The 27,776-nt window shown below is 37.0% G+C and overlaps 2 protein-coding genes across 2 annotated transcripts in view; both read left to right on the top strand.

Annotated features, from left to right (window-relative positions):
• plcl5 (phospholipase C like 5) overlaps nucleotides 1-9,389 on the top strand; it is an 83,692-nt gene extending 74,303 nt beyond the window's left edge. The window contains exons 5-7 of the mRNA XM_059554698.1: nucleotides 3,051-3,160; nucleotides 8,807-9,111; nucleotides 9,158-9,389. Coding sequence (XP_059410681.1) covers nucleotides 3,051-3,160; nucleotides 8,807-9,001 — 305 coding nt within the window. The 3' untranslated portion in view covers nucleotides 9,002-9,111; nucleotides 9,158-9,389. The remainder of the gene's footprint in view (nucleotides 1-3,050; nucleotides 3,161-8,806; nucleotides 9,112-9,157) is intronic.
• A 6,881-nt stretch (nucleotides 9,390-16,270) lies between these two features.
• Nucleotides 16,271-27,776, top strand: part of kcnh4a (potassium voltage-gated channel, subfamily H (eag-related), member 4a) — a 30,042-nt gene continuing 18,536 nt past the window's right edge. Inside the window, exons 1-4 of the mRNA XM_059554606.1 lie at nucleotides 16,271-16,999; nucleotides 26,090-26,323; nucleotides 26,834-26,965; nucleotides 27,059-27,183. Coding sequence (XP_059410589.1) covers nucleotides 16,924-16,999; nucleotides 26,090-26,323; nucleotides 26,834-26,965; nucleotides 27,059-27,183 — 567 coding nt within the window. The 5' untranslated portion in view covers nucleotides 16,271-16,923. The remainder of the gene's footprint in view (nucleotides 17,000-26,089; nucleotides 26,324-26,833; nucleotides 26,966-27,058; nucleotides 27,184-27,776) is intronic.

Genomic DNA, 27,776 nt, shown 5'->3' on the forward strand with positions numbered 1-27,776 from the left:
TATTTTAATTAATTATTATTATTATTGCTAATTTTACGTTATTTTATTTTATTTTTGCTAGCAAAAAAAAACGTCCAATAGTGTAGCAATGCATGAAGCACCACTCACACAGAAGCCACGTTTAAAGGTGCACTAACCGAGTTTTGCCAAACAATGTTGATATTGAAAGGACAAAACCAAACACGCCCATAGCCTAAAAGGAGCTCACCCCTATTTTGATATCTCTGCCCTACACGTACATACACAACCCTGGCATAATGACGATCGTGGAAACAAGTGAAGACAACTCACAAGCATATTCAAGCAAAACCCAACATGGATAAATTGTGCGAAACAAAGCAAAATCAATGTTACTCACCTACCAAGAAACAACGCAGCCTCAGCATCTGATTCCAGGCCTTCCCGCTTCTTGAGTTCCGCTGGAAAGCTGCTCTGATATTTACACGGGTCCTACCTCTTGCCTAATCGTAAGCCTTCAATTTAGTGTTTCGTACCTCTGATATTTTCCTCTTTTTATCTTCCAATTCTTTCTATCTATAGTCGATCTGCTAATATCTGTCGTGTGCACTCAAACTGAATGCTCTCTTCACTCTATCATTACAAGACACGCCCCCTTACTGCTGATTGGCTACAAGTGAGTTTAAAAAACATTGCTTAGTGCACCTTTAAACTACTTTTAAAACAAATGAGTTTGCACAGAAGTAAATCTGTGCATGGAAAGTTTTTGCCCTCATTCGAATCTTCCAATCGTGCAGATTCCTATTGTCATAGGCGTCGATTTCGGGGGGCTTTTCTGTTCATTAAAACTGCAACAACTGTAACATTATTTTCTCTATATGACTATCGCGCTTCTTTTTTTTAAAGAATGTTTTTCAAATGAGTTGACAGTTTGGAATGGACAGTGAACGAGCGGGAACGAGGCTACCTAGTCTTTGCTGGGATTGGCCAGAATTTCTGGCGAATGTATCATAGACGAGCAAGTCATTTAGCCTTCATACAATATCACAAGGTTGCATCCTAGTGCCATGGACTATAACATATCAAAGTGATAACCTGTAGAACAAATGGATGTTGTTGTACACACAGCATGGGTCTGCAGACCATTGACACAAAGGTAAGATGCGATAACTTATGTTTATTAAGATTTGCTGGTATTATGGCTAGGTCTTGTGCATTTGCACACAAGGGATCGGCTGTTTTAATTCTTCTCTTGCAATTAATGTTACGTTAGACTTCCTTAGCCACCAACTTAATTAGCTAGTTACGGTTTGCGTTCATACAGCAAGTATTGGGGGAGATGATTGTTGAGTAATCAGTATCTTGTTTAATTATTGCTTGAATCTATTGCTGAATTCTGGAATAGTTGTGATGATGATGATGATGAGGAATGGATCAAGTTTTAGTCAAAATGCCTGATGTAGATTGGATGGATGCATGTTGTTGTGAATTGAGAGCAGTCAGATCATGGTGTGATAGTCAATAGTGTTCATCTGTGCTACACGTATTTTTGCTTTTTCAATCTTGATAAAATTTGTAGTGCTTAAGTTGTGTTGTGTGTAGATATGGTAAATTGTACTGGGAATTAAATCAAATTATTACATGGCTTGGTTGAATTGTTGAACTGTAGAATGAAATCTGTTATTTCTTGATAATAACACCGTTGCCATGAAAAACAGAGCGTTGCTATGGACGCGGCAGGATTCTAATCGTAGAGAAGCAATACAATCGTGTTTAAATCAATAAACTCTTTTTTAAATCAATATTTTGTGTCAAATTATTGATTTATTTGGTGGGTAGCCATGTAATAAGCGGGATAATGTAGAGCGAGGCCCGATTTTGGGTTAGATTTTTTTCCCCGTTTTCAGTGGTTATAACAAAGCAACATGAAAGAGAAATTTGGTAATCATTGTTTAGGTACATTAAACCACGTCATGGCCATGTCATATTGTCAACATGGTACTTATATGATGATATGAAGCAGATTAGTGGGTCATGTATCATATGTCTAATGCTTTGTACGGCTTTCTTCTTCATAAAACGAGTCGGACATCATCACATTTTTGTATACATTTTTATTTATTTACATTAATAAGATACAGGACGTCTTTCAAAACATGACCTGCGCGAAAGAGAAAAAAAAAATGCATCATTGTACCCAGCACTTCTGAAAATGCACTTCTGAATGCGTCTCTGTCCCCACCACATTTCAAACCAAACTGACGCCCATGCCTATTGTAATGAAGAAACGTTTTATTACCTTTCACTTTTTTATAAATAAGTTATGTTTATGTTTGTATGCCTGTATTGTGAGAGGACAGGAAAGTATTGCGTGGAGAAGGCAGGGCAGGATCGCCAAAGGAACTCAGGTTGCCGTGAGCACAGTTGTGCTATATGTTAACGCACTAACCACGAGGCTCTGCCCAAACTGTCTTTCACTTTTAAGGGTAAACATTGCTTTTCTCTCTTTAACCTGAAACATATTTGTGACAGAAATCCCCAACAGAAAGTACCTTGAGCTGCCACAGCACTTGATGGGGATTGATGGCTATTGCTGCAAAATGAACTTTTGTTTAGTAGGCAGAAAACATCTTTTTGATAGAGTTTTCTACTTGAGAGAACATTTGTGCCAGCGATTTTGGTCAACATAAACAGCCCTTTCTTATCTGCTGTCAGATTGGCTCACTGACACTGAGATGCTGTTAACAAACATTTGTGAATCGTACAGTCAGCTTTTCATCAGCTCTATTGTTTGAAGCAGATACTTTTTATTTCCACATACTGTTTTCATTTAAGTTCGTCCATCTGTCCATCCATCCATTTGTCAAAGTGCTCTGTTTGTTTTTTCTTGTCTGTGTGATGGTTATGAATGATATATATGGAGTGAGTCACGACTGCGATTCGGTTGCCCTGTGGCAGTGTTAAAAAAAAAAAAACTTTCTAACAATAACAATACACCCATATTACTCTGTGATATCTTACAAAACATATTCTTGAGGTCCACTGTATGCTGGCTAGGAATTGTAAAAGATTTTGCTCTATTGGACTTTCAGGATTGGACTTTCATGAGGATCTGCATCGGATCGGGGCAAGAGAAGGACTGAAAGGGAGGAAGTTACAGAAGGCCATGGAGAGTTACGCTTGGAACATCACTGTGTTGAAGGTTTGTACCTATTCTTTATGTTGTGGATTGAGGCATGTATACACCAGGGCCTTATCTAGCACAAGGTAAAGCATTTTAGTATAGGATAATCTTTACAGGGTTTTGCTAATAGGTTTGCATTCAGTGCAAACAACTACTCAAAGTGTTTCCTGGCTTGCAGCTGAACCACAGCCAATCAGATTTCACAGTCGAGGCCACAATTAATAGCTTTTGTCCTGACATTGTTGTGTACTTTAATCTCACTGATTGGTACTAGGAGTGTCTACTATGCAGCTTCTTGTAGCTTTCAGATATTAAAACATTGTTTATGGTTTATGACTAATACATTTTTGGGTTTTAAAATGCTATGCTATTCTGTATCAATAAAATAATAACACTAAAGGACTTTTACAGTATATATGGTATTATAATTCAGGATATAGAGCATCTTTAAAAACACAAATAAAATATATATACAGTACACAGTCAAACATTTGGAGTCAGTAAGATTTTTTTTTGCACTAATTATTTTTTTCACCAAAGTATGCATTAAATTGATCAATATTGATAGTATAGACGTTTATTGTTACAAAACATTTCATTTTCAAAGTTGTTCTTTTTAACTTTCCAATTGAAGAATACTAAAAAAGCATAATGGTTTTCAAGCAGCACAACTGTTTTTCAACATTGATAATAATAAATAATGTTTCTTGTGGAGCAAATCAGCACATTAGAATGATTTCTTCAGGATCATGTGCATTAAACGTTAAAGGATGGTAATATACATTCACTGGCCACTTTATTACACCTTGCTAGTACCGGGTTGGACCCCCTTTTGCCTTTAGAACTGCCTTAATTCTTCGTGGTATAGATTCAACAAGGTGTTGGAAACATTCCTCAGAGATTTTGGTCCATATTGACATGATAGCATCACGTAGTTGCTGCAGATTTGTTGGCTACACATCCATGATTTGAATCTCCCATTCCAACACATCCCAAAGCTGCTCTATTGCATTGAGATCTGGTGACTGTGGAGGCCATTTGAGTAAAGTATCATGTTCAAGAAACCAGTGTGAGATGATTTGAGCTTTGTGACATGGTGCATTCTCCTGCTGAAAGTAGCCATCAGAAGATGGGTACACTGTAGTCATAAAGGGATGGACATGGTAAGAAACAATACTCATGTAGGCTGTGGTGTTTAAACAATGCTCAATTGGTACTAAGGGGCCCCAAGTGTGCCATGAAAATATCCCCCACACCATTACACCACCACCACCAGTCTGAACCATTGAGACCTCAGGATGGATCCATGCTTTCATGTTCTTTATGCCAAATTCTAAATCTACCACCTGAATGTTGCTGCAGAAATTGAGACTCATCAGACCAGGCAACGTTTTTCCAATCTTGTATTGTCCAATTTTGGTGAGCCTGTGTGAATTGTAGCCTCTGTTTCCTGTTCTTAGCAGACAGGAGCGGCACCCGGTGTGGCTTCAGGGTTCGGCGTGTTGTGTGCTCAGAGATGGTATTCTGCATACCTTTGTTGTAACAAGTGGTTATTTGAGTTACTGTTGCCTTTCTATCTTCTCTTACCAGTCTGCCCAACTCTGACATCAACCAAGCATTTTCGTCCACACAACTGCTGATCACTGGATAGTTTCTCTTTTTCGGACCTTCTCTGTAAACACTAGAGATGGTTATGTGTGAAAATCAAAGGTAGATCAGCAGTTTTTGAAATACTCAGACCAGCCCATCTGGCACCAACAGCCATTCCATGTTCAAAGTCATTAAATCCCCTTTCTTCCCCATTCTGATGCTCGGTTTGAACTTCAGCAAGTCGTCTTCACAACATCTAGATGTCTAAATGCATTGAGTTGCTGCAATGCGATTGGCTGATTAGCAATTTGTGTTAGCAAGCAATTGAACATGTGTACCTAATAAAGTGGTCGGTGAGTGTATATTGTAATATACTATGCATATCTAAACAGCAGTCAGCTTCCATATACAATACTGTAACACACTGAAAGACAGTTAACCTGTAATGATCCTCCAGAATATTTTCAGTCTTACTCATTATCCCACCAACACTGTGAAAATGGATTTGTGCTGATTGCTAGCAAAACATCGTCAGACATTTTTATCGGTAGTCCTGTTAACATGGTAAACATAAGAACTGTCCATAAAGTGAAATTATCTACTTTATTTGCAGCGTCTTTTCACCTGTCTCTGTTTAATCACTCTTGCTCACTCTTTATCTCTGTGTTTATATATTTATGGTGTTCATGATAAGATAAGCTTCATGATAAGTGCCATGTTTCCTAACAGATTAATTGTGTCCTTACTTATGTAAACAGATAAACTGAACACAGTGGGAACAAAGATTAGGAGATGTCACCTTTAGCATGTGATAGTGTTAATGAAAGTCAAATTGCGGAAGAACGGTATGGATGTGTTCTGGTCTAGTTGTATTTTTTTTTTATTTCACTGTCAATGGAAATTCACTCATGTTGAAATATTTATGTTTTGGAATATTTGGTGGTATATTTAATGGGTGTTTTGTGTATTTAGAATATGTATAAAGAGTTTTTTTGTTGTTGAAATAGGTTTGTGTGCATTTGCAGAGCAAGTATGCAGCAAAGGTGGGGCGGATTGTTGTCTTAATTAAGTCTTTAATTTAATTAGACTGGATGACTTTTAGACTAAAGTACTAAAAAGGCCTACAATGGATTGAACGTTTGCATTTCACAAACTCCACTCTTTCTATGTATCAGCTGATTTATTTACTTTAGTTCCACATGCACAGAACTGAATGCAATTACATATATTCTTAAGCCAGACTTGAAATACATCCATGTTGCAGCCCTAAATGAATTTGTAATTTTAAACTTAAATTTTGTTTATTAAATTTTTTTAGCGATTTTCAATATTTTCAAATATTCGTTTCTTGGCCAAATATTGTCCTATCCTACCAGGCTTATTTATTCATCTTTTCAGATGATGTATAAATCCTAATTTCAAGAAACTGACCCTTATGACTGGATTTGTGGTCCAGGGTCACATTTAGTTCTCGCTCAAATTTTGCAGGCCCCTTAAAACTAAACTAAACTAATGAGTTATATGAGTCCTGACTACAGGAAGTGACATCAAACTGTCAGCCAGTACACAGAAGTGTTTCATCCAGGCTTTCTAAAATATGTACCACCTTGTCTTTCTGCAGTGCTCTTAGCCTTTCTTCTCCCACACAGTCTTAAGAGACTATATGCGTCACGCCCATATGCATAATTCATCCGTTTTAAAATATATCACTTATTTATGGCAAAAGACTCCTCTATCCAGGTCAAAGAGCCTCTTTAGATCTGGACACCCATGCAGGTGTCCTCCGAGGATCTGTGCTGGAGCACATGCAGGGAAAGCATCCAGCTGCCTGTATTAGTCTCACCTGTCCTGTCTGTCTCACATCGGCCGCATAAAGAGCGCCACTGCAGTCTAAAGGAGTGAAAACGCAATGCAGCTGATGTTGCAGTGCTCTCCTAGGGAGTTGTCATCACGTTGAGTAAAGTTTAATGTTTTACTCTGGTTGGGACCGCTAGGTGACCTCATGATGCGGTTCTCCTGAAAGCGTTTTGGGGATTTCAGTGGCTGGTTCCTGTTTGAATCATAAATTATAACTCAAGAGAAGAGAAGTTGGAGAAATTAGTCCATGCAGATGCATCTGCTAAAATGGACAAATAAACATCATACCTTGATCATACCTAAAAATTATTTTGATTTGTTAAGGAAAATGGCAGTTGTGTCCACGGCTTAGATTTGTACCAATGAAGAAGCAAGGCTGGGGAGAACTGGTGTCCTTGAAAGAAAGATATAAAACAAATTTATGTGTGGTCATGCATGTTTTGCTGGTGAAGGTATATGTGGTTTGATTATGTCCCTTCAAAAAAAGACATTTTGAAGGGACATAATAAATAAATGCTAATATACAAGGACATAATATGTCTAGGTCCCTTCAAAATGTCTTTTTGCACACATAAATACACACATAAATGCTTATAATTGTCCTGGCAGGGTGTTTTAAGGGACATTCACACAGGACGAGGAGACACGCTGTCCTGATCCTTCCCCCCCCCCCCTCCCTGTCCCATCCTCTCACAGTGTCTCTGTCCCCTTCATCCGGTCCCCTCTAGGTCGTTTCCAGAGAGAGAGAGAAGGAGAGGCTGGTTTATGAAGGGTATTGGGAGGATTCTGGCTGTGCTGTGAATGTATGCAGTGCCACCAGGTCTTGTGTTACACTGAACTCTGCAGGATGGACCCTTTCATTGCATTTAAGGAGCATATATGATAGATTTATTCTCAGTATTTTTATCTAGCACCTATGTTAAATATATATTTTTTTATTTTTACAAAATCAAAATCAAATCTAGTTCTGGCATGATGGACAATGTTTAATAATGAAAAAGAAAACCTTCGTGCTCTGCCCTTATAAAAGAAATTATGCAGTTTCTACCACTATAAAAGGCAACATTTTCAATGAGAAAGATTATTTTTTGGTCCTTAACTACTATGTACTTACTGTACATATAAATTAATAATTTGATACAATGCATTTATTGTGTACATTCATGTTTTTACATTGTACTTTAATTAATACAAATACCTGCATGTAATTAATTCTTTTTATAAATTTCTGTAATTACTTTTATAATTGCACTGTTTACACATCTCTTACATCTTAAGCCACTCTTAATCCTCTGCATACCACCAAACCTGTCCCTAATCTTACCCGTGTCCCACCTCAATATCAGCAGGAGTGTTTTGCAATACTCATTGTACTTATTTTTTTTAGGGATCTACTTAGTAATAAAGGCCACCTAATATTAAGTGAGTCATTTTATTTTTATGCATTAAGGAGACATTTTTTAATATTTATTTATAAATTAGTTTATTTTAATTATTATAATAAGCAATTAATGAACCTTGAGCTAATGTGTTATATTATAAAACTAACTTTAATTATATTCCAATATGTAATATTTCTATGTTAAATATTATTATAAAAAAGAATACTTTGTTAAAAGTTTTCGGCTGATTTGGAAACCTCATTCTAAGAGAATGAATGAAAAAAATAAAAACATTCAGTTTAGTAGTTGTTAATCTGTTTAACACATTTTGGTAAATCCTCTTTTAGGCAGTCTTATTTACAGTTACATATATATATATATATATATATATATATATATGCGTGCTGGTGGAATGATCTTCCAGCCCTATCTGGAATGCTGAATCCCTGACAATTTTCAAGCAACAGCTGAAAACTCATCTCTTTCAAGGCTACTTGACTTCATCCTAAATTAAAAAATTAAAAAATTTAAAAATAACTTGTCCTTCTCTTTACTTATTCCTTCTCTTTCTAGCTTGTCCTTATTTGAACAATGCCTAAAACTTGGTTATTACGAGCACTTCCTGTGTCTGTTTACCTCTTTAAGAAGAATAGCTTTATGTATCTCCCAACTGTAAGTCGCTTTGGATAAAAGCGTCTGCAAAATGACTAAATGTGTAATGTGTATGTACAACTGTAGTACCTTCTGCTTGCACATTTTTGTTCTGCAACCTCAGTAGTTCACAACTTCTGTTTACTGTCACAACTTGAACTTCTCTTTTTTTCCTGTGTTTTAGGGCCAGGCAGACTTGCTGAAACATGCAAAAGGAGAAGCGATAGACACTTTGCGACAGATTCACTGTGCTGCTCACTCGTGTGGCTTGGCCAAGAACGGAGCATCCACGTCCCCTGCCTCACCTCTACTGCCACCCCACGCACGGCCCCTGCACACCATCCACGAGACTGAGCCGGACAACACCACCCTGCACTGAGAGAAAGAGAGAGGTGGTCTTTGCCTCTTTAAACCAGGGAAAGGGAGCCATAAGGAAAGAGTCAGATTGGGTGACTTGGTGAAGGACACACAGGAGCCAGTTTAGCTTCAGTGTGCTTTACTCTCTTCCCAGCTCCACCTTGCCTGCTGGGCTCAGGTCTTAAATTGGTATCCCCACCATGGAAGCACATTTTAAAGGATTATAGTAACCTGTTCTCCTGTGACACAGCTGCTGTTGAAAATTTGTTGTGATCACTTACACTAGCCACGATATCCAGTCAAAAGTCCCAAATCTCAATCATGTAAAGGGATAAATCGCCCAAAAATGTAAATTCTGTCATTATTTACTCACCCCAAGGTCGTTCACAATCTGTATGACTTTCTTCCGTTGAAAAAAAAGGCATTTTGAAAAATAAAATTTTTCTTGTGGTTGTAGTCCCTACAATGAAACTCAATGGGGTCCACTGCTGTTTCGAACACATTGAACACATTTCATTGTATGGACAAAAGTGGTTAAAACTTTCTTCAAAATATCTACTTTTGTGAAAACCGATGTTCGTAAATCTGCAGTAAAGTCTAAAATGGGTCAAAACAGCATGGAGGGCATTGAACTTTAATCTAAAATACAAAACTTCTTGCTGAAAGAGAAGTAAAGCATTTTGAGCAAACATTTTAAGAGCTTTGGGAAACAGAAGAAGACAAAGCACTCACAAAGAACTGGCAAAGCCCTCTCAGTTTACACCAATGTAGAACTAAAGACTCTCTCGCTCCCCCTGCTGGCTCCTCCACACATTCTTATTCATTTTAGAACTAAGATAAAAAAATGTCAGCTCAGTACACCTTGGTCCTAAAAGGGGCCTTTCTCCTGGGGTTGTGTGTGTGTGTGTGTGTGTGTGTGTGTGTGTGTGTGTGTGTGTGTGTGTGTGTGTGTGTGTGTGTGTGTGTGTGTGTGTGTGTGTGTGTGTGAAAAGTGTGTATATTGTGTCTGAACTGGAACTGGATACGTCCCGTTGAGATAGGCTCCACTGGGAAGAACAGAAACTCTGGGAAAATATGGATCTCAGTCGTTGAAAAAAGCACCACTGAGGATCAGACAAGCAAATAAATATTTCAATAAATGAAGAATTAATCATTTTAAGACAAAGTAAAGGACACTTGACCATCTCATTAAGAAACGCATCACACCCAATAATACACACTGTTCATAAATATTGTTATTACTGCTGTTAATATTGTGGGTAGGTGTTAATTAAAATGGAAGTTTATATTTGCGTAAACAGGTGTCATTCTGTACCAGTTTTCATCGCTGGAAACATCACAGGAACAGAAAATGTGAAAGGTTGGGAGATGAGGGGACCAGCGTGGAAAATATAGTTTGGGTGTTTACTGTCACATTAATGTCAAATAACATCTGATTGAGATGATGTCCGTCATTTATAAAGCCCACATGATGTTATATAAAAGCTGATTGACATCAAAAATGTCTCTAGGTCATTTTTTTATACTTATGTTGTATTACATTTTCAAAAATGTAGAGGACATAAGCTCCTGTTCAAAAGTTTGGGGTCAGTACATTTTGTATTGTTTCTGAAATAAGTCTTTTGCTCACCACTGCTGCATTTGTTTAATCAAAAATTAAATATGAACATTACCATTGTGAAATATTATTGTAACTTAAAATAACTGTCTTCTATTTTCAAACAATTAATTTCTGTGATGCAAAGTAGAATTTCAGCGTCATTACTCCAGCCTTCAGTGTCACATGATCCTGAGTCGATGTTCAAGAAACATTCCTTATTATTTTCAGTGTTAAAGGCAGTTGTGTTGTGTCATTTTTTTTTTTTTGTGAAAACCGTATATGTTTTTTTTCAGATTTCTATTAATAGAACGTTCAAAAGAACAGCATTTATTTAAAATATAGAGCTTTTGTAACATTATAAATGTCTTTACTGTCACTTTTGATCAATTTAATGTATCTTTGCGGAATAAAAGTATTATTTCATGAGCCTACATTTTTTTGAAAAGTAGAATAAATGACAAAAGATTGTATAAGGTTTAGACTCAATTTGCATTTGTGAAATAGATTTTGTCAATAATGTCCTCTGGGAGTCAAACCCAAGACTTTGGCATTATTATAGTGAGCTACAGGAACACAAATTATCATACAAACATTCACATACAGTCATTTACAACTACGATGATTTGTGTTGCATTATTTTTATTACATTTCTCTGAACATTTCTTCATAATTAACCATCTGAAATACTCAAAGGATCTGGTTGTGATTGTCTTCTCTTGTAGTGTCCTATGACTTGCTCACATCCAAAAAACCTCCATTTACGTATAATGTGAATTCCATTACTCATGCAATCCAACTACATGTGTATGTGGTCATTAACTCTGACTGCTCTCTGACCTTCTGCTTCACACAAAGGCATCCTGTCATTCATATTCTCCTGCTGCTTTATTTGTTAGTGACGCCTTGGCGTTGTTGCTCCTTTGTTACATTCAGCCTTTCACTGTATCAGGACCCTCTACATATCCAGCTAATTAAGTCCAGGCCTCGTCACACACTCGTTCTGTTGGCATTTGCTAACAAAGCTTGTCTGCTGCTCCACAATAATCCTAAAGAGCTCTTCATACAATTACTTGGATACAGGCAGACAATAATGACAAAGATGCTAACAACCCTAACAGCTTCAAATGAGAAACATGGCATTGAGGATATAAAGGTGGTAATATCAGCTGGTTTTCTTTGTCAGTCTAATTTATGCCTATAATTACCCTCGGAAGACGGAGGGGTGGGTGGCACATCTGTATAAAAACACACATCCCGTATCAGAGAGTAAAGGGACCATCGACATTGAAGTCCATCAGATACATGGCATTTGTCCACAACAAGACCGGGGCAGCATCCAGAAGCATGGACTGCACAGCCAAGGTAAGACCAGTCAGAGGCTGCTCAGAAAGCGATTTAAACTGAAGGCTTACATTTTAATGCTTCCATCTGGGGATAATACATTTTAATTTGCAAGGACATTCATGCTGATCATAAAGTTTAATTCGAAGCAAACAATTATACAAGCTGCAGCTGCTAAAGAGTAAGGCAGTATATTCATTTAGGCAGTCAGTGCACTTTCCAAAAGAGAATAGTTTTGAAAACATTTAATTGGAGGTTAACTCAGAAACACAGATGTTCATTTTTCCTCCAAAATTATAGCTAAAAATTAATCAACAAGCCTATTAGTAACTAATGTTTGTTTTGACAGCTGCCCGCCCTTAATAATTAGAGCTCAGAATTCTTGGAATAAACAATTAAAATATTTGTATGTGAGATACTATACTTTATTTAATTTCATATTGTGTCAACATTTTTCTATTCGTACCTGCCAGATAATGGAAAATAATTTATTTCAGAAACTAATCAATCAGATAAATAGACACTGAATACCAGGACAGCTTCTCCTCTCATGCAAAGTTAAAATGTTCTCACCATTGTGCAATAAAAATATGTGCAATAACCTTATATTAAGTTATTATCACCCTACATCCAGCTAGTACACGCCTACATTTATTATATTCTATTATGTTCTATTCTATGTATAGCACACCTGTACATACAATTTATTTTATTTTCAGTTTTGTTTTATATATATATACTGGGTACTGAACGCTTGTGACTCTAAAACAAATTCCTTTTATGTGTAGACATACTTGGCATTGTGGCAATAAAGCTCCTGACATCTGACCTGCCATCTCCTCTTTTTCTCTCTCTCTCTCTCTCTCTCTCTCTCTCTGTGTGTTGTTCGTGTCTAAAGATGCTCGTGGGTTAAAAAGTTATAAATCTCAGATGCAAATATACAAAATCAGCCGTATCAAGATTTAAATATTGTTATCGACAAGGTCTGAACTGTTAATATTCAGCATTTACTGAAAGCATCCTCTTTCTCTCTCCATTAGAGAGTTCAGCTGCTCCTCTTCATGGCGCTGCTGGCGCACCTGGCGCGGGACGCGGAGGGCGTGGCCACCTGCTGCTCGAGCGCGTCAAGGTCCTGCAAATTATACGAGATTCTGTGCCGCGCGGGACGCCGAAACGACACGTCCATCGCCAGGCATATCGGCCGCTTTAATAACGACGCGGCTGTCGGGATCCTAACGCTTGGCAAGCGTAAAGTGGGCGAGAGACGCGTCCAGGACCGCCTGCAGCAGCTGCTGCACGGCTCGCGGAATCAGGCCGCGGGAATCCTGACGGTGGGAAAGAGACTCGAGGACGGCGCGCGCCTCCCGCTGCAGTATCTGATGCCCAGGCCACCGGAGGATCTGGACGCTTATGAAACACGATGACACGTGTTGCTTTTTAAAACCACGGCAGAGCTGTTCATTGTTGACGTTAATTTGTAGTCCAACACATAAAGCTAATTCTTAATGGGGTTTTAAAATAACGTTTTTGATTTGATTACGAAAAATTTGTTTATGATTATGATTACGCTAAGAAACACACGTTATTATTTTTTTTAACGAAATCACATACAGTCATACCTCAAATGTTATTTTTTATGTCTCTATAACGTACAGTAAGTTGTTGAATACGTGATTTTAAAAACCTTTTAAAACTCCTGAGGTAATCACAAGGTTTAAAAAGTGCTAAATCCTTTCTTTTCTACAGTGAACAGCTATTAGCCTGCCTGTGTTAGTGGGCTTCACGCTTTTCTGATTCATAAAACTTAATTTATTACTTATTAATGATGATTATTTTATCACGGTTATCAGGGCAGAACCATTTATCTTCTTTTATAAAGATGGGAGTTGTTAGATTTAAGTCATGAGTAGTATGTTTTGTGGTCAGCAGGTGGCAGACGATGTAAATATTGTAAAATAAAACACTGGCTTAATAAAGTTCAGAAAAACTTTTTTGGTTTGGGAAATATATGAAAACTCACAAAGCTTCGATAAAACTGAGAATAAAGCAGAACTACACACCTAAATCTTGAGAAACAAATTTACAAACATTCTAACATGAAAAAAAATAAAATGTTATCTTAACTAAGAAAATGCTCTTCCACAACATCATCAGAATTGAACATATAGAAGACCTATGTGATATTTAATGGCTTTTTCTGATAATTTGATCCATTAGAATAATCATGAACACAAAATCATTCATAAGTACGTTTGACAACTTGCCCCAGTATCATTGTGACAGCTTGTCTCAACCTGACACATTTTTTTGGGAGATAATTAGTATTTTCAAATACCCATGCATTCATCCCTCGACCCCCACTGCCTGTGAAATAAACACATTTTCAGATTATTCCTGCAGTATTAACCCAGAGATGTATCCTTTCAGATTTCATCTTTATAGAAATTGCTGTGTGTGTTGTCGGTGATGCTGCTTTTGTCTGGTAATATATGTAAATATCTGCTCAAGCACAGATGGCAGTTCTGCTTTCTCTTTCACACCATCTCTCTCTCTCTCTATGCCTAATTCTTGTGTTTCTGGTAAAATAACTGCCCCTTTAAACCCACTTCAGCCCTTATAGTCTCTTTATTTGTGGTTTTAACACTCAGTACTGCTCCCATTACAGCCTCTATAACTGTCTCTCAGTCACTAGAGAGATCTGCTTGTGCCACATTTATTTGGTTATATGCGAAATATTTTTCTGCAGGCTTTCAGATAGATTATTTTCTCAAAAGCAAATACATATTTGCATCCCACAGCAGTAATCAGTGCTTCACAATTAAGATATATTAGATTAGATTCAATTTACAAGGCAACGAAATGCAGTTAGCATCTAACGAGGAGTGCAATAAAATAAATAAATAAATACATTTATGCATTTAGCAGACACTTTTATCCAAAGCAATTTACAGTGCATTCAGGCTAAATTTTTTTTACCTAAAATAAGCAGTAAGTACAGGATATACAGTGTCTACAAATAGGTTACATATGTACAGTAAATATACAGATAAGGCAGTACTATGGACATAACTAACAGATCTTTAAATACTATCAGCATGATATACAGATAGGTGTACTATGAACATATTATACAGATGGATTATGTAATAAGTGTATGTACACAATAAGCAGAGGGCAAGAGGTTAAACAGTCTGTGGTCAGGGTGAAAGGAGTCCTTAAGAATGCTGTGAGCTCGACATAGACAGCATTTCCTCTGGATGTCCTCGGTAGCAGGAAGTGTTGTCCCTGTGATGCATTGGGCAGTTTTCACCACCCTCTGCAGTGCCTTGGGGTCAGCAACTGAGCAGTTCCCATACCAGACTGTGATACAGCTGGTCAGGATGCGCACAATGCGGCCAGGAGCTGAACCTCCTCCCTGTAGGCAGTCTCATCGTTGTCTCTGATGAGGCCAAACACCGTGGTGTCATCTGCAAACTTGAAGATGGAGATGGATTAATGCACAGGCTTGCGGTCGTGGGTGTAGAGGGAATAGAGGAATGGGCTCAGCACACAGCCCTGTGGTACACCAGTGTTGAGTGTGATGGTGGTGGAGCAGGTGTGGCCTGACTGAACATGCTGAGGTCTGTTGGTCAGAAAGTCCATAATCCAGTTGCAGAGGGAGATGTTAATGTCCAGGTCTCCAAGTTTTGTGGTCAGCTTGGAGGGAATGAATGTATGTTAAATGCTAAGCTGAAGTCAACAAACAACATCCATACATATGTGTTGTTATTGTCCAGGTGTGTGAGTACAGAGTGCACCATTGTGCATATCCTCTGTGCTCCTGTTGTTACAGAAGGCTAATTGGTGTGGGTCCAGTGTGGGTGGTTGGCAGTGCTTGAGGTGTGCTAGGACCAGTTCCTCAAAAGTCATTCAGGCACATCAATAAATGTAATCAGTATTCACTGTAGTTTGATAATTAGATAGATAGATAGATAGATAGATAGATAGATAGATAGATAGATAGATAGATAGATAGATAGATAGATATTGATAAAGAAATTGAAATTCCAAATAAAAGAAGAGTAATAATAGTGAAAATACCTGTTTATGTGTACATACACACACACACAAACATACACATGTTTTACAGTTATAAAATATAATAAATAATTTTAAATAATGTTTCTTAATTTAACCAACTGGTATATTTTTTAGGTTATTCAAGAAACTACATTTACTGTGATCTACTTGTGCCATTTTTTCCATTGTTACTCTTTGTGCTTCTTCCTTTTGAAAGAGAGCGAGAGAGAGAAAGAGAACGAGAGAGAAAGAGGGAGGGACAGAAGAGTAGAGAGATAGCAGTGAGTGGAAGAGAGCTGCAGTAGAGATTGTGCACCTGCCTCAGTTAGGACACAACGGATGAAAAGGAAGCAAAGGGTGCAAAGAATAATCTGACCTCCTATTTGGACAACCTAAAAAGCCCAAAAGAGAACAGAAATTCAAAGAAAAAAAGAGACTTGTGGACAAGCTGTGTGGAGACTGAGGGAGACATTGAAGAGACACAACACAAGCAACAAAGGAAAGAGATGAAGCCTTGTATACTGGGCTTTTGAGAGAAGAAGACAGAAAATCCTGCTGTTTCAGGAACAAGAGCAGAGCAGATGTACCAAACTGATGGGCTGTAGAAAATGAGCGCAATATCACCACAAATTAGACAAACTTAACCATCCAGGCATAGACTGCTGGGCGACAAGAATGCATCCTACCAAACTACGGTTTCCTGAGCTCAGCGTAGCATCTGATTACTGCACCGCATGCTCTTTAAAGCAGAGACACTGAAGATTGGAGTTGAAACTGCTGCAGAAGGCTTTCCGCTGAACTGATACGGTCCTTAACAAGCAGCCATTAGCACCTTGTACAAGGCAGCCACCAACACAGTTTGAACTTCAGACAAAATCACCTCACCTCTCTACTTTCACTTACTCTCTGTTCTGTATGTGATGGAGCTCTGAGGATTAATCATCATGCCTGTGATGAAAGGGCTCCTGGCCCCTCAGAACACCTTTCTTGATACCATCGCCAAGCGCTTTGATGGCACACGTGAGTAATTCTGTCAGAGCTTTTATCCTCGGAGACTCTGAAACTCTTTCTAATGCAGCTTCTGACCTTATGTATAAAATGTGAAAGCAGTTTGATAGGCTTTACTAATATGATAGGCTTTACTAATATATTGAATTAGCTTTTATTTTATATTTTTCTTTCATTTTGTCCGTTTCATTTCATTTGTGCTTTTATCACTTTTATCGTTTGTTTCTTAAAAATCTATATCTTTAATTTATTTTATAATAATTATTATGTAACTACTTTCATTTGTAAAATTTGGTTAGAAGGCAACATTTCTTGTCTTGTTTTTTTTTAAGTAGAATTTACATTATTATATTATTTATACTTAGTTTAAACCTTATTTCAATTACCAAAACATTTTTCTTTTAATTAACAATAACAATACTGTTTCAAGTTCTTAATAACTAGTTAAGAATTGTTAACTTATAAGTTTTCAAAGGCTAGACTACATTTTAAATAAGACTTTTTTTGCTCATTAAATATTTTTCTGACAGTTTTTTATTGTAAAATAAAATAAAAAATCATCAAGTGTAAAGATCGGAATACTTGAATGAGAAATACAGAATGTCTTTCTCGGGCAGATTCCATTTGCTGTGATTTAAGATCTTCGTCCTTCCTCCATCACTGATTTTTATGTTTATTGCTTGTACCTTTGTTCAGAGACTCTCTGTGGGAGTCCCTTGTTTTGTGACAAATTAAGTGAGCATTTAGGCTAATAGGAGCATGTCATTATGATGTGATTACAAAAAGTATGGATATGTCGTAAGAAGTGCAGTATGAGTGTAAGTGTTAACTTAATATATTTGAATTCAGCAGGCAGATTCATGCAGAAATGTTGCCATCCTTGAAGGTTGAATGTCTTTTTTTAGTGTCAGTATGTCAGAAGAGGAATGTGTTGTATCATCTTGAGAAATTGTACATGGTAATGTTCTGAAGTCGTGGTTTTTTGCTGTATTGATAAATCTAGGCTGAACTGTTGTATTTGAGCATTTGTGTGTGTACAGAACTACTTGAAAATACCCTGAAGTGTTATTTATTGCAAGAACGGCACTCAATGTTCAGTAGGGTGGGAGTTATGCTCTACAATTCTTTGCAAGTACGAGCAAACAAATGATGGAGGGCAATAGATGATGGGATCATTTTGTGTAAGTGGTCCTCACTCCCTCTCTACCTGCCATCATGTCTGTCGAGAGAACTCAAAGCACACCAAAGCTATGAAGGTGGGCATGACTAGACCTTGAATGAGCGATAGTGTGTGCTGAAGTGTTGAATTTACCCTATCTGCTCTGAACTGACAGACACAGTGGTGTTAATGTGTTTTTATTCTGATCCGTCAATACAGGATATGGTGTAAGTCACAGAGTTTGTTCATCTCACCCAGTCATCTAGGATACTCAACGCTTTGTACACTGCACCCAAATCTGATTCATTTTTTCAAATGAAATCTTTCTGTGTACTCTCAGAAAAAAAGTACAAAAGCTTTCACTGGGGCAGTACCCTTTAAAAGTTTACACCTATCTTATTTACCCATAAAAAAGGTACATATTAGTACCTAAAGTATATCTATTACTATGTTTTGACAAGGTACTGAAAGTTTGTCGAAGAGATGAAATCAGATGTGTTTGTTCAGCGCATGTGAATTTGAACACTGCTGTGGGTTGAATTTTGTGATGCAAATAATGCAAATACAAATAATACAACAATGCAAAGAAAAAATCCACTTAAAAAAACAATTCAGCATCAGATTTTGTGTAAATGTGGTTTGAACTGGGTTTGTAAGATTGGGATTCATATAGTTTTTTTCTGTTCACACTACAAACAACTAAATGAATTCAAACTGGATTCACTTTGAAATGTCAAACTTACTTCAGCTGCATTCTGTGTTTATTATCTGCTGCATGTGTGGTAAATTTGCGGTTCATTCAGCCCACCACATATACTGTAGGTTTCACTATTGGTGCAAATACACCAATAACTAGTGACTTGTTTTGCTTTTTCACATCAAGTTTGGACTGCAAGGACCTTAACTAGATTTTTCAATCTATGGTCATACAGATTCTAGGTACAGTTGTACATTTCAAACAGACAATCACTAAGAATCTTGTTCTGGTCTAATAAGGACTTCATCAGATATATTGAAGCATCTGGTGCCAGTCTTCCTGTTTAGACTGTAAGGAGTCTCTTAATGAGCTCTCAGGAGATTTCGCCATCAGTAGCCTTTCACCTTCTCAGCACTCCTGTGTGATGAGGCTATTAAAATAAGAAAAATTACAAACCAATGGCAGCACCTGCTCAACAAGCCGAAATATTTATAGCCATATGTGACCCTGGACCACAAAACCAGTCTTGAGTCACTGGGGTATAATTGTAGCAATAGCCAAAAATACATTGTAGGGGTCAAAATTATTGATTTTTCTTTTATGCCAAAAGTCATTAGGATATTAAGTAAAGATCATGTTCCATGAAGATATTTTGTAAATTGTTTACTGTAAATATATCAAAACTTATTTTTTTGTTTAGTAATTTGCATTTATTAAGAACTTTATTTAGACAATTTTAAAGGCGATTTTCCCAATATTTTGATTTGTTTGCACCCTCTGATTCCTTATTTTCAAATAGTTGTACCTTAGCCAAATATTGGTCTTAACAAACCATACAACAATGGAAAGCTTATTTATTCTTTCAGATGATGTATAAACTTAATTTAGAAAAAGAAATTGACCCTTGTGACTGGTTTTGTGGTCCAGGGTTACATATTATCTAAAAATAAGCAAAAGGCTTTTGCTTTCTCTTGTCCTCTCTTCCATAGCCACTGCTTTTCTTTGGAACGTAGGGGAGAAATGCGCGTTTCTCTTAACAAAAGCAATGTCCTTAACTCACTGTACAGCCAATCATATAAATCAAATGAATCATTCCCTCTGCCGTTCGGGGACAGATTTTCACACTATGAAATGTCACGCTGACCATTTGCTCTCTCACTTTTCAGAACAACCTCCTGCTATCGTGTCACACCCGTCCTAAGCAACACTGGCTGTCTAAATTCAGCGTCAGTATGTACATGTGTGAGTGAGAGACGTGGTGTTGAGAGTTTGTATGCCTCGGTATCACCACCCTTCTCTCTCTCCCTTGTTTTTTCCTTTCTCCTTCATAATCGCTTAAATCACTTTTAATTAGCAGCGGCAGACTAAAGATCTGAAGAGGATTATTAAAACAGAGAGGTGCTTGACAAGGCCTTGAAGGATCCATGTCCTCTTTTTTAGCCTATACTTCATTAAAACTATTGTTTTGATCATGCATAACGGTCAATATCATAAAGTTGGTAAGTGTTTTATGTTTTTGAAAGTCTCTTTATCTCACCAAAAATTATATATATGTTTAGTACTGTCAAATGATTAATCACATCCAAAATAAAAGTTTTTGCTTGCATAATATATCCGTGTTCTGAGTATATATATTATGTATATATAAATATACACACATGCTGTAGATGTCTATATTTATATTCATATAATTTATATTACAAATAAATAAAGGGGTCATATAATGCCATTACATTTTTTCCTTTCTCTTTGGACTGATACAAGCTCTTGGTGCATGAAGAAGATCTCTAAAGTTGCAAAGACTGAAGTCTCAAATCCAAAGAGATATTCTTTATTCTTTAAGAGTTAGCCACGCCCCCCTAAAATGGTTTGTTCTAACATGCCCCTACATGTCACTGCACCTGTTGTTTGTTGTTTCTCTGATCACAAATGCAGACATGGTTTTATGTTTGCGCAGAACAATGCAACGTAACACGTAAAAAAGACAGTATAAGTCATTATAATCAGTAATTATGTCCCCACTGGATGTAACAAATGCCTCGTTTGTAATGGGTTTTATTGTTTTTGTCTTGTCGCTCCAGCCAGGACATCACAGTATGGTGAAGGGCGTAACATTTCTGTCACACGCTTGAGGTATTCGGCCAATCACAATGCACTGGATAGCTAACCAATCAGAGCAAACCTCACTTTTCAGAACGATGAGCATTTAAGAAAGGAGGAGTATAGAGGAGTATAGAGGGGAAACAATAATGTACAGTATGTGGAAAATAATGTGTTTTTGAACCTTAAACCGCACATTTCATGAAACCAAATACACAAAATAATGTTCTTTTTAGCAACATGATATGACCCCTTTAATATACAATATATTTTTTAAATATATACAGTGCATGCATGTGTGTTTGTGTTTGTGTGTGTGTGTGTGTGTGTGTTTATTTACATATAATAATACACAACACACATACATATATTATGTAAACAAAAACTTTTATTTTGGATGTGATTAACTGTGATTACTCAATTGACAGCACTAATATACAACCCGAATTCCGGAAAAGTTGGGACGTTTTTTAAATTTTAATAAAATGAAACTAAAAGACTTTCAAATCACATGAGCCAATATTTTATTCACAATAGAACATAGATAACATAGCAAATGTTTAAACTGAGAAAGTTTACAATTTTATGCACAAAATTAGCTCATTTCAATTTTGATTTCTGCTACAGGTCTCAAAATAGTTGGGACGGGGCATGTTTACCATGGTGTAGCATCTCCTTTTCTTTTCAAAACAGTTTGAAGACGTCTGGGCATTGAGGCTATGAGTTGCTGGAGTTTTGCTGTTGGAATTTGGTCCCATTCTTGCCTTATATAGATTTCCAGCTGCTGAAGAGTTCGTGGTCGTCTTTGACGTATTTTTCGTTTAATGATGCGCCAAATGTTCTCTATAGGTGAAAGATCTGGACTGCAGGCAGGCCAGGTTAGCACCCGGACTCTTCTACGACGAAGCCATGCTGTTGTTATAGCTGCAGTATGTGGTTTTGCATTGTCCTACTGAAATAAACAAGGCCTTCCCTGAAATAGACGTTGTTTGGAGGGAAGCATATGTTGCTCTAAAACCTTTATATACCTTTCAGCATTCACAGAGCCTTCCAAAACATGCAAGCTGCCCATACCGTATGCACTTATGCACCCCCATACCATCAGAGATGCTGGCTTTTGAACTGAACGCTGATAACATGCTGGAAGGTCTCCCTCCTCTTTAGCCCGGAGGACACGGCGTCCGTGATTTCCAACAAGAATGTCAAATTTGGACTCGTCTGACCATAAAACACTATTCCACTTTGAAATAGTCCATTTTAAATGAGCCTTGGCCCACAGGACACGACGGCGCTTCTGGACCATGTTCACATATGGCTTCCTTTTTGCATGATAGAGCTTTAGTTGGCATCTGCTGATGGCACGGCGGATTGTGTTTACCGACAGTGGTTTCTGAAAGTATTTCTGGGCCCATTTAGTAATGTCATTGACGCAATCATGCCGATGAGTGATGCAGTGTCGTCTGAGAGCCCGAAGACCACGGGCATCCAATAAAGGTCTCCGGCCTTGTCCCTTACGCACAGAGATTTCTCCAGTTTCTCTGAATCTTTTGATGATGTTATGCACTGTAGATGATGAGATTTGCAAAGCCTTTGCAATTTGATGTTGAGGAACATTGTTTTTAAAGTTTTCCACAATTTTTTTACGCAGTCTTTCACAGATTGGAGAGCCTCTGCCCATCTTTACTTCTGAGAGACTCTGCTTCTCTAAGACAAAGCTTTTATAGCTAATCATGTTACAGACCTGATATCAATTAACTTAATTAATCACTAGATGTTCTCCCAGCTGAATCTTTTCAAAACTGCTTGCTTTTTTAGCCATTTGTTGCCCCCGTGCCAACTTTTTTGAGACCTGTAGCAGGCATTAAATTTTAAATGAGCTAATTAAGTGGATAAAAGTGTAAAATTTCTCAGTTTAAACATTTGCTATGTTATCTATGTTCTATTGTGAATAAAATATTGGCTCATGTGATTTGAAATTCCTTTAGTTTTCATTTTATTAAAATTTAAAAAACGTCCCAACTTTTCCGGAATTCGGGTTGTATATATATATATATATATATATATATATATATATATATATATATATATATATTTATATATATATATATATATATATATATATAGCCTACTTTACAATGTAATTTATTTGTGATGCAAAGCTGAATTTTCACTAATATAATCACTAATTATCACTATTATAAGTCTTCAGTGTCACACGATCCTTCAAAAATCACTTTAACAAGCTGACTTGCTGCTCCTGAAACATTTATTATTATTATTATCCATCTTGAAAACAGTTGTACTGCTTAATATTTGTGTGGACACTGCAATAGGAAGTTAAAAAGAAGAGCATCTATTTAAAATGGAAACCATTTATAACATTATACATGTCTTTACTGTCACATTTGATAAATTGTGTGTGTCCTTCCTGAGTAAAAGTATTAATTTCTTTCTATTAAAAAGAAAGTATTACTGTCATGTCGTATTTTTCATAGCCTTGAGTCTTTTTTCAGGTGCATGTCCAGGAGCATCCTGGCTATTACCTCAGTTTTAACATCTGTGTATATTTTATTTGCAGTTATTTGCAGCTTCCTCTTGACAATTTAGGCCTAGTGTCATATATTCTGTCATCCTGCTATTTGCCAAGTATTTTTGTGTACTGTACTGTTAGTCATTTCGGAAAAAAGAGCATAAGAGTGAAAATGTCACAGCAGGTGTTTTGAAAAACCCATTTCTTTATGCGCGGGTGTATATTTTCTCTTAGATTGCATAGATAAAAAACAGTTTTCATAGTTTCTATTAAAAATAAACTATAGAAACAGTTTCCTGGTAACCTCAGCGACAGAAATAAGCACACGACATATGCCTTTTTTATATATATATATATATATATATATATATATATATATATATATATATATATTTCCATAGCAACCAGATACCAAGAACACCTTAATACCAGAGCACATAATGATAGTTTTCATAGCTGTCAGTTGCACAGTATCATCTAGGAAATCTGAATCTGTCAAAACCATTGGCTTCTGCGGCATTAACTGCGTGTATTTGAATGGATCGATAGGGAAAAGACTGCATGTGTGAAGAATATATACACAGTGTATATGTTTGTGTGTATATACATGAGTGTGTATGTGTATGTGTGTTGTAATTTACTCATTTTACTATCCCACTTAGTTCTGTATAACATGATTATTATAGCCACAAATTGTGAACTAGGCCTATTTAGTTATATTCTGAACTTTTCCTATTTTCGTTGTGTACAAGCTGATGCCTGAAATGTTATTGTGTAGAATTTAAGAGCGCAATGTTCTTCATAATGCTGGCTTCATGTCTGGTTTTGGCCTTTTTTGGGCTTGTTCTAGCTCTACAGGTTGATATTAAGCATATTTTTGCTTTTGCATCTAGAGTAGTATAACATGGAGCATTCTTGCTATCTTATCTGATACCACAGACAGATTCCAGCCTGTGATAGGGATAAACATTAAAATCGTGCAAGACAAATTGGCAATCTCAAGTACAATCTTGTACAGTATGTCACTGTAGCAGAATAATTTGATATCGATAATATCAATGTATGAAATAATATTAGCAACAGGTGAAGCAAAACCCTATCAGATATCAAGTGCCTTTCTCAAATGTAAGCATATCAATGGATGAAATCCGATCCCCCGAATAGTGTATTTGCTCATATAAGAACCTGGATCTCTTCATATCCTCATGCTCTGGTTAATGATGTCAGTGGGCCGGAGGAAGCAGCGCTAACACTAGGCTTGTCTGTGTGCTGAGGTTGATGGTGAGGTACGGTGTATGGTCATGCATCTTACTTAAGCTTTATTTATAGTTTCTCTGTCCACCAGCGTTGTCTATTGATTCTTACACAAACAAGGAACAATTGAACGCATGGATGGATGAAACGCTTTGTGTAGTAGATGTGCAAAGTGAAACATGATATGGATCAATTACATGTTGTTAACAATATTTAAAGGGGGGCTACAATAGTGTTTTGTGTATTCAGAGTTGTTCACATTGTTAAAGAGATGTTTCGGCTGTTTTTTTCCCGATTGTGGATCTAATGACGTAGACGAGAGCGGAACATAGAGCGGAACTCCTTATATGAGCATTTCTCTTGGAAAAGCGCGCCCGCGGCCCCGCGCACACACATTAACCAGAGGATAGCGAGACCGCTCGCATCAACGCTCTTCATCTGGAGATCTTCGCCAGTGCTGCATAGGATTTGTTTGAGAATGTCTCCAAATACGTGTGTGTTTGGATGCGAGGGAAAGTTTACCATGTTCAGCTTCCCAAAGAACCCAGCGTTACACGAACAGTGGATGCGGTTTGTTTTTCCAGGGCAGCAACTGAGTGTATCAAGTGCGTTTGTGTGTTCTGGTCATTTCAGTGACGGCACGCCTCCAGGAGCTCGGCTTTTTCCAGAGAGAATCGGAAAGCTCTATTTTTCTTTTATAAATATGATAAAACTGAAAAAAGAGTTTTTGGAGATATGAAGGATGCAGTACTACTCTATAGGTACTCAAGATTAACATGAGATTAGGTGAAACTGTGTATGTTATGTACCCTTTAATAATGGTTTTCCATTAAGATTATTTGTCAAAGCTCTTCTGAATGACCAAATGAGTGGATAGAAATTATTTTTTGTGTGTTTGTTCATTAATGGTGATCAAGTACACAAGTAGATTTAGTTTCGAGGCATATATTACTTCCACTTGTGTAGTTTGTGTACATGTTCAGTAGCATTAGGCAAAGAGTGCTGCCCAGTTTGGGGACCAAAATACTCAAAACTCATACACAAGCACCCACAGTCAATCGATTCTTATATAATCTCCACCCCTGCAAAACTTGGGTGAAATGAATAGCAATGTTGTCATGGAAACAGTACACACATCTTTTAGTTTTCTACCAGTGATCTAAAGAATTCAGAATAACACAGGAAATCTATAATTAGCTTGCTAATGAGCGGGCGAGAAAGAGCAAGTACTACTGTATATGGTAATACAGTGTTCTTTATATGATAATGGTGAACATCCTGAATTAATTTTGCAAAGTGGGTGACTTTTTTACATCTCACGGTTTTCCAATTCTTTCCTTTGTGTGTCTTTGGTGTGTACAGACAGTAACTTCCTGCTGGGAAATGCTCAGGGGAGTCGCGGGTACCCCATCGTGTACTGTTCGGATGGGTTCTGCGAGCTCACCGGGTTTGCACGTACAGAGGTAATGAAGAAGACATGCACATGTCAGTTCCTGCACGGACAGGAAACAAGCGAGAGAGTCACTCAGCAGGTGGAGAAAACCCTGGAAGGACAGAGAGAGTTCCAGACGGAGGTCCGCTATTACAGGAAGAACGGTAAAGACCATTCATTGTATCTTTTGCAGAACTTCATAAAATGAGAAATATAACAGTTTGGACATAAATGTCTTTACTGTCATTTTTGATCAATGTAATGCATCCTTGCTTAATAAAATTGTAATTAGTTTTTGTTTATGAATGAAAGACTATCACAGTGTCCAACATTGTTGTGAGCATTGATAATAATAAATGTTTTTTGAGCACCAAGACAGCATATTAGAATGATTTCTGAAGGATAATGTAACACTGAAAAACTAAATAAATTACATTTAAAATATATTACAATAGGAAACTGTTCTTTTAAATTGTAATACTATTTTACAGTATTACAGTTTTTACTCTATTTTGGATTAAATAAATGCAGCCTTGGTGAGAGACGACTTTCAAAAACATTAGATTTATTTTTATTTTTTTAATTTATCTTAATTATTCCAGACTTCAGACCAGTATTGTATTTTTGTATTTCACATATCAGGAGCTTTCATAGTCTGCCTTCTGTGACTCCAGGTACCACATTCTGGTGTCTGCTGGACATTGTCCCTATTAAAAATGAGAAAGGAGAAGTGGTTCTTTTTCTCTTATCCTTCAAAAACATCACTGACTCGTATGGCAAATCACATCCAGGCTCAAACACAGAAGGTAACTGACCACATTTGGATCCAAATAATAGTTGTTCTTTTATCATTTTGGCATCTGTATTTTTGACACTTTATATACTTGTGTGTTTGTCAGAGGATGGTACTCACAACAGGAAGTCCGGTGGAACTCAACTGAGTCAAGCTCGTGAGCGTGGCCGCAGCGTCCTGTACCATCTGACCTGTCAGTTCACCAACACCAGCAAAAGGAAGCTGCCAAATGTAAGTAGATATGAAAATCATTCTCACTCACCTTTGTGGAGGATTTAGTGTGGCAAATCAGAGTCAATATTCTGATACATCGACTGAGTATGTTGCACTTACAAGTAATGTGATATCCAGTAAATAAACTAAAGAAAAATTACTGAGTGCTGTGCACCTATCAAATATGCTTGATTAGCAAAATTGTAGAAAAAGCCGAATTGTGATGAACCCAAGTGTAGCATTTATTCAGAGTAATCCAAACATCGACAGCATATTAGAACATCAATGTTCGACAGGAGACAATGGCAACATGAAGGCTATTTATATAAAATAATACAGGTCACAAGAACCAACCAGACAGATTTGAAATCAGAATCTCAGGTAAAAATATTACTTCATGGTAAAAAAAAAAAAAAAGAAACCATCTTTGAATGAACAATTGTTCAAATCCAAACATCGCTCTTGTGCTCTATGCCTATTTTAGTCACTGTGTGAATTTATTCTGCTGTACTTGTTCTGCTCACTCACTCACCTTTATAGTAATAAGTTAGAAGGTTATTTCTGTGAGTTTACAGTCTGTACTGAATGTTACAAAATTAAAAGAATAATGG

The sequence above is a fragment of the Carassius carassius genome, chromosome 1 (assembly GCF_963082965.1).
Source record: "Carassius carassius chromosome 1, fCarCar2.1, whole genome shotgun sequence".
NCBI lineage: Eukaryota > Metazoa > Chordata > Actinopteri > Cypriniformes > Cyprinidae > Carassius > Carassius carassius.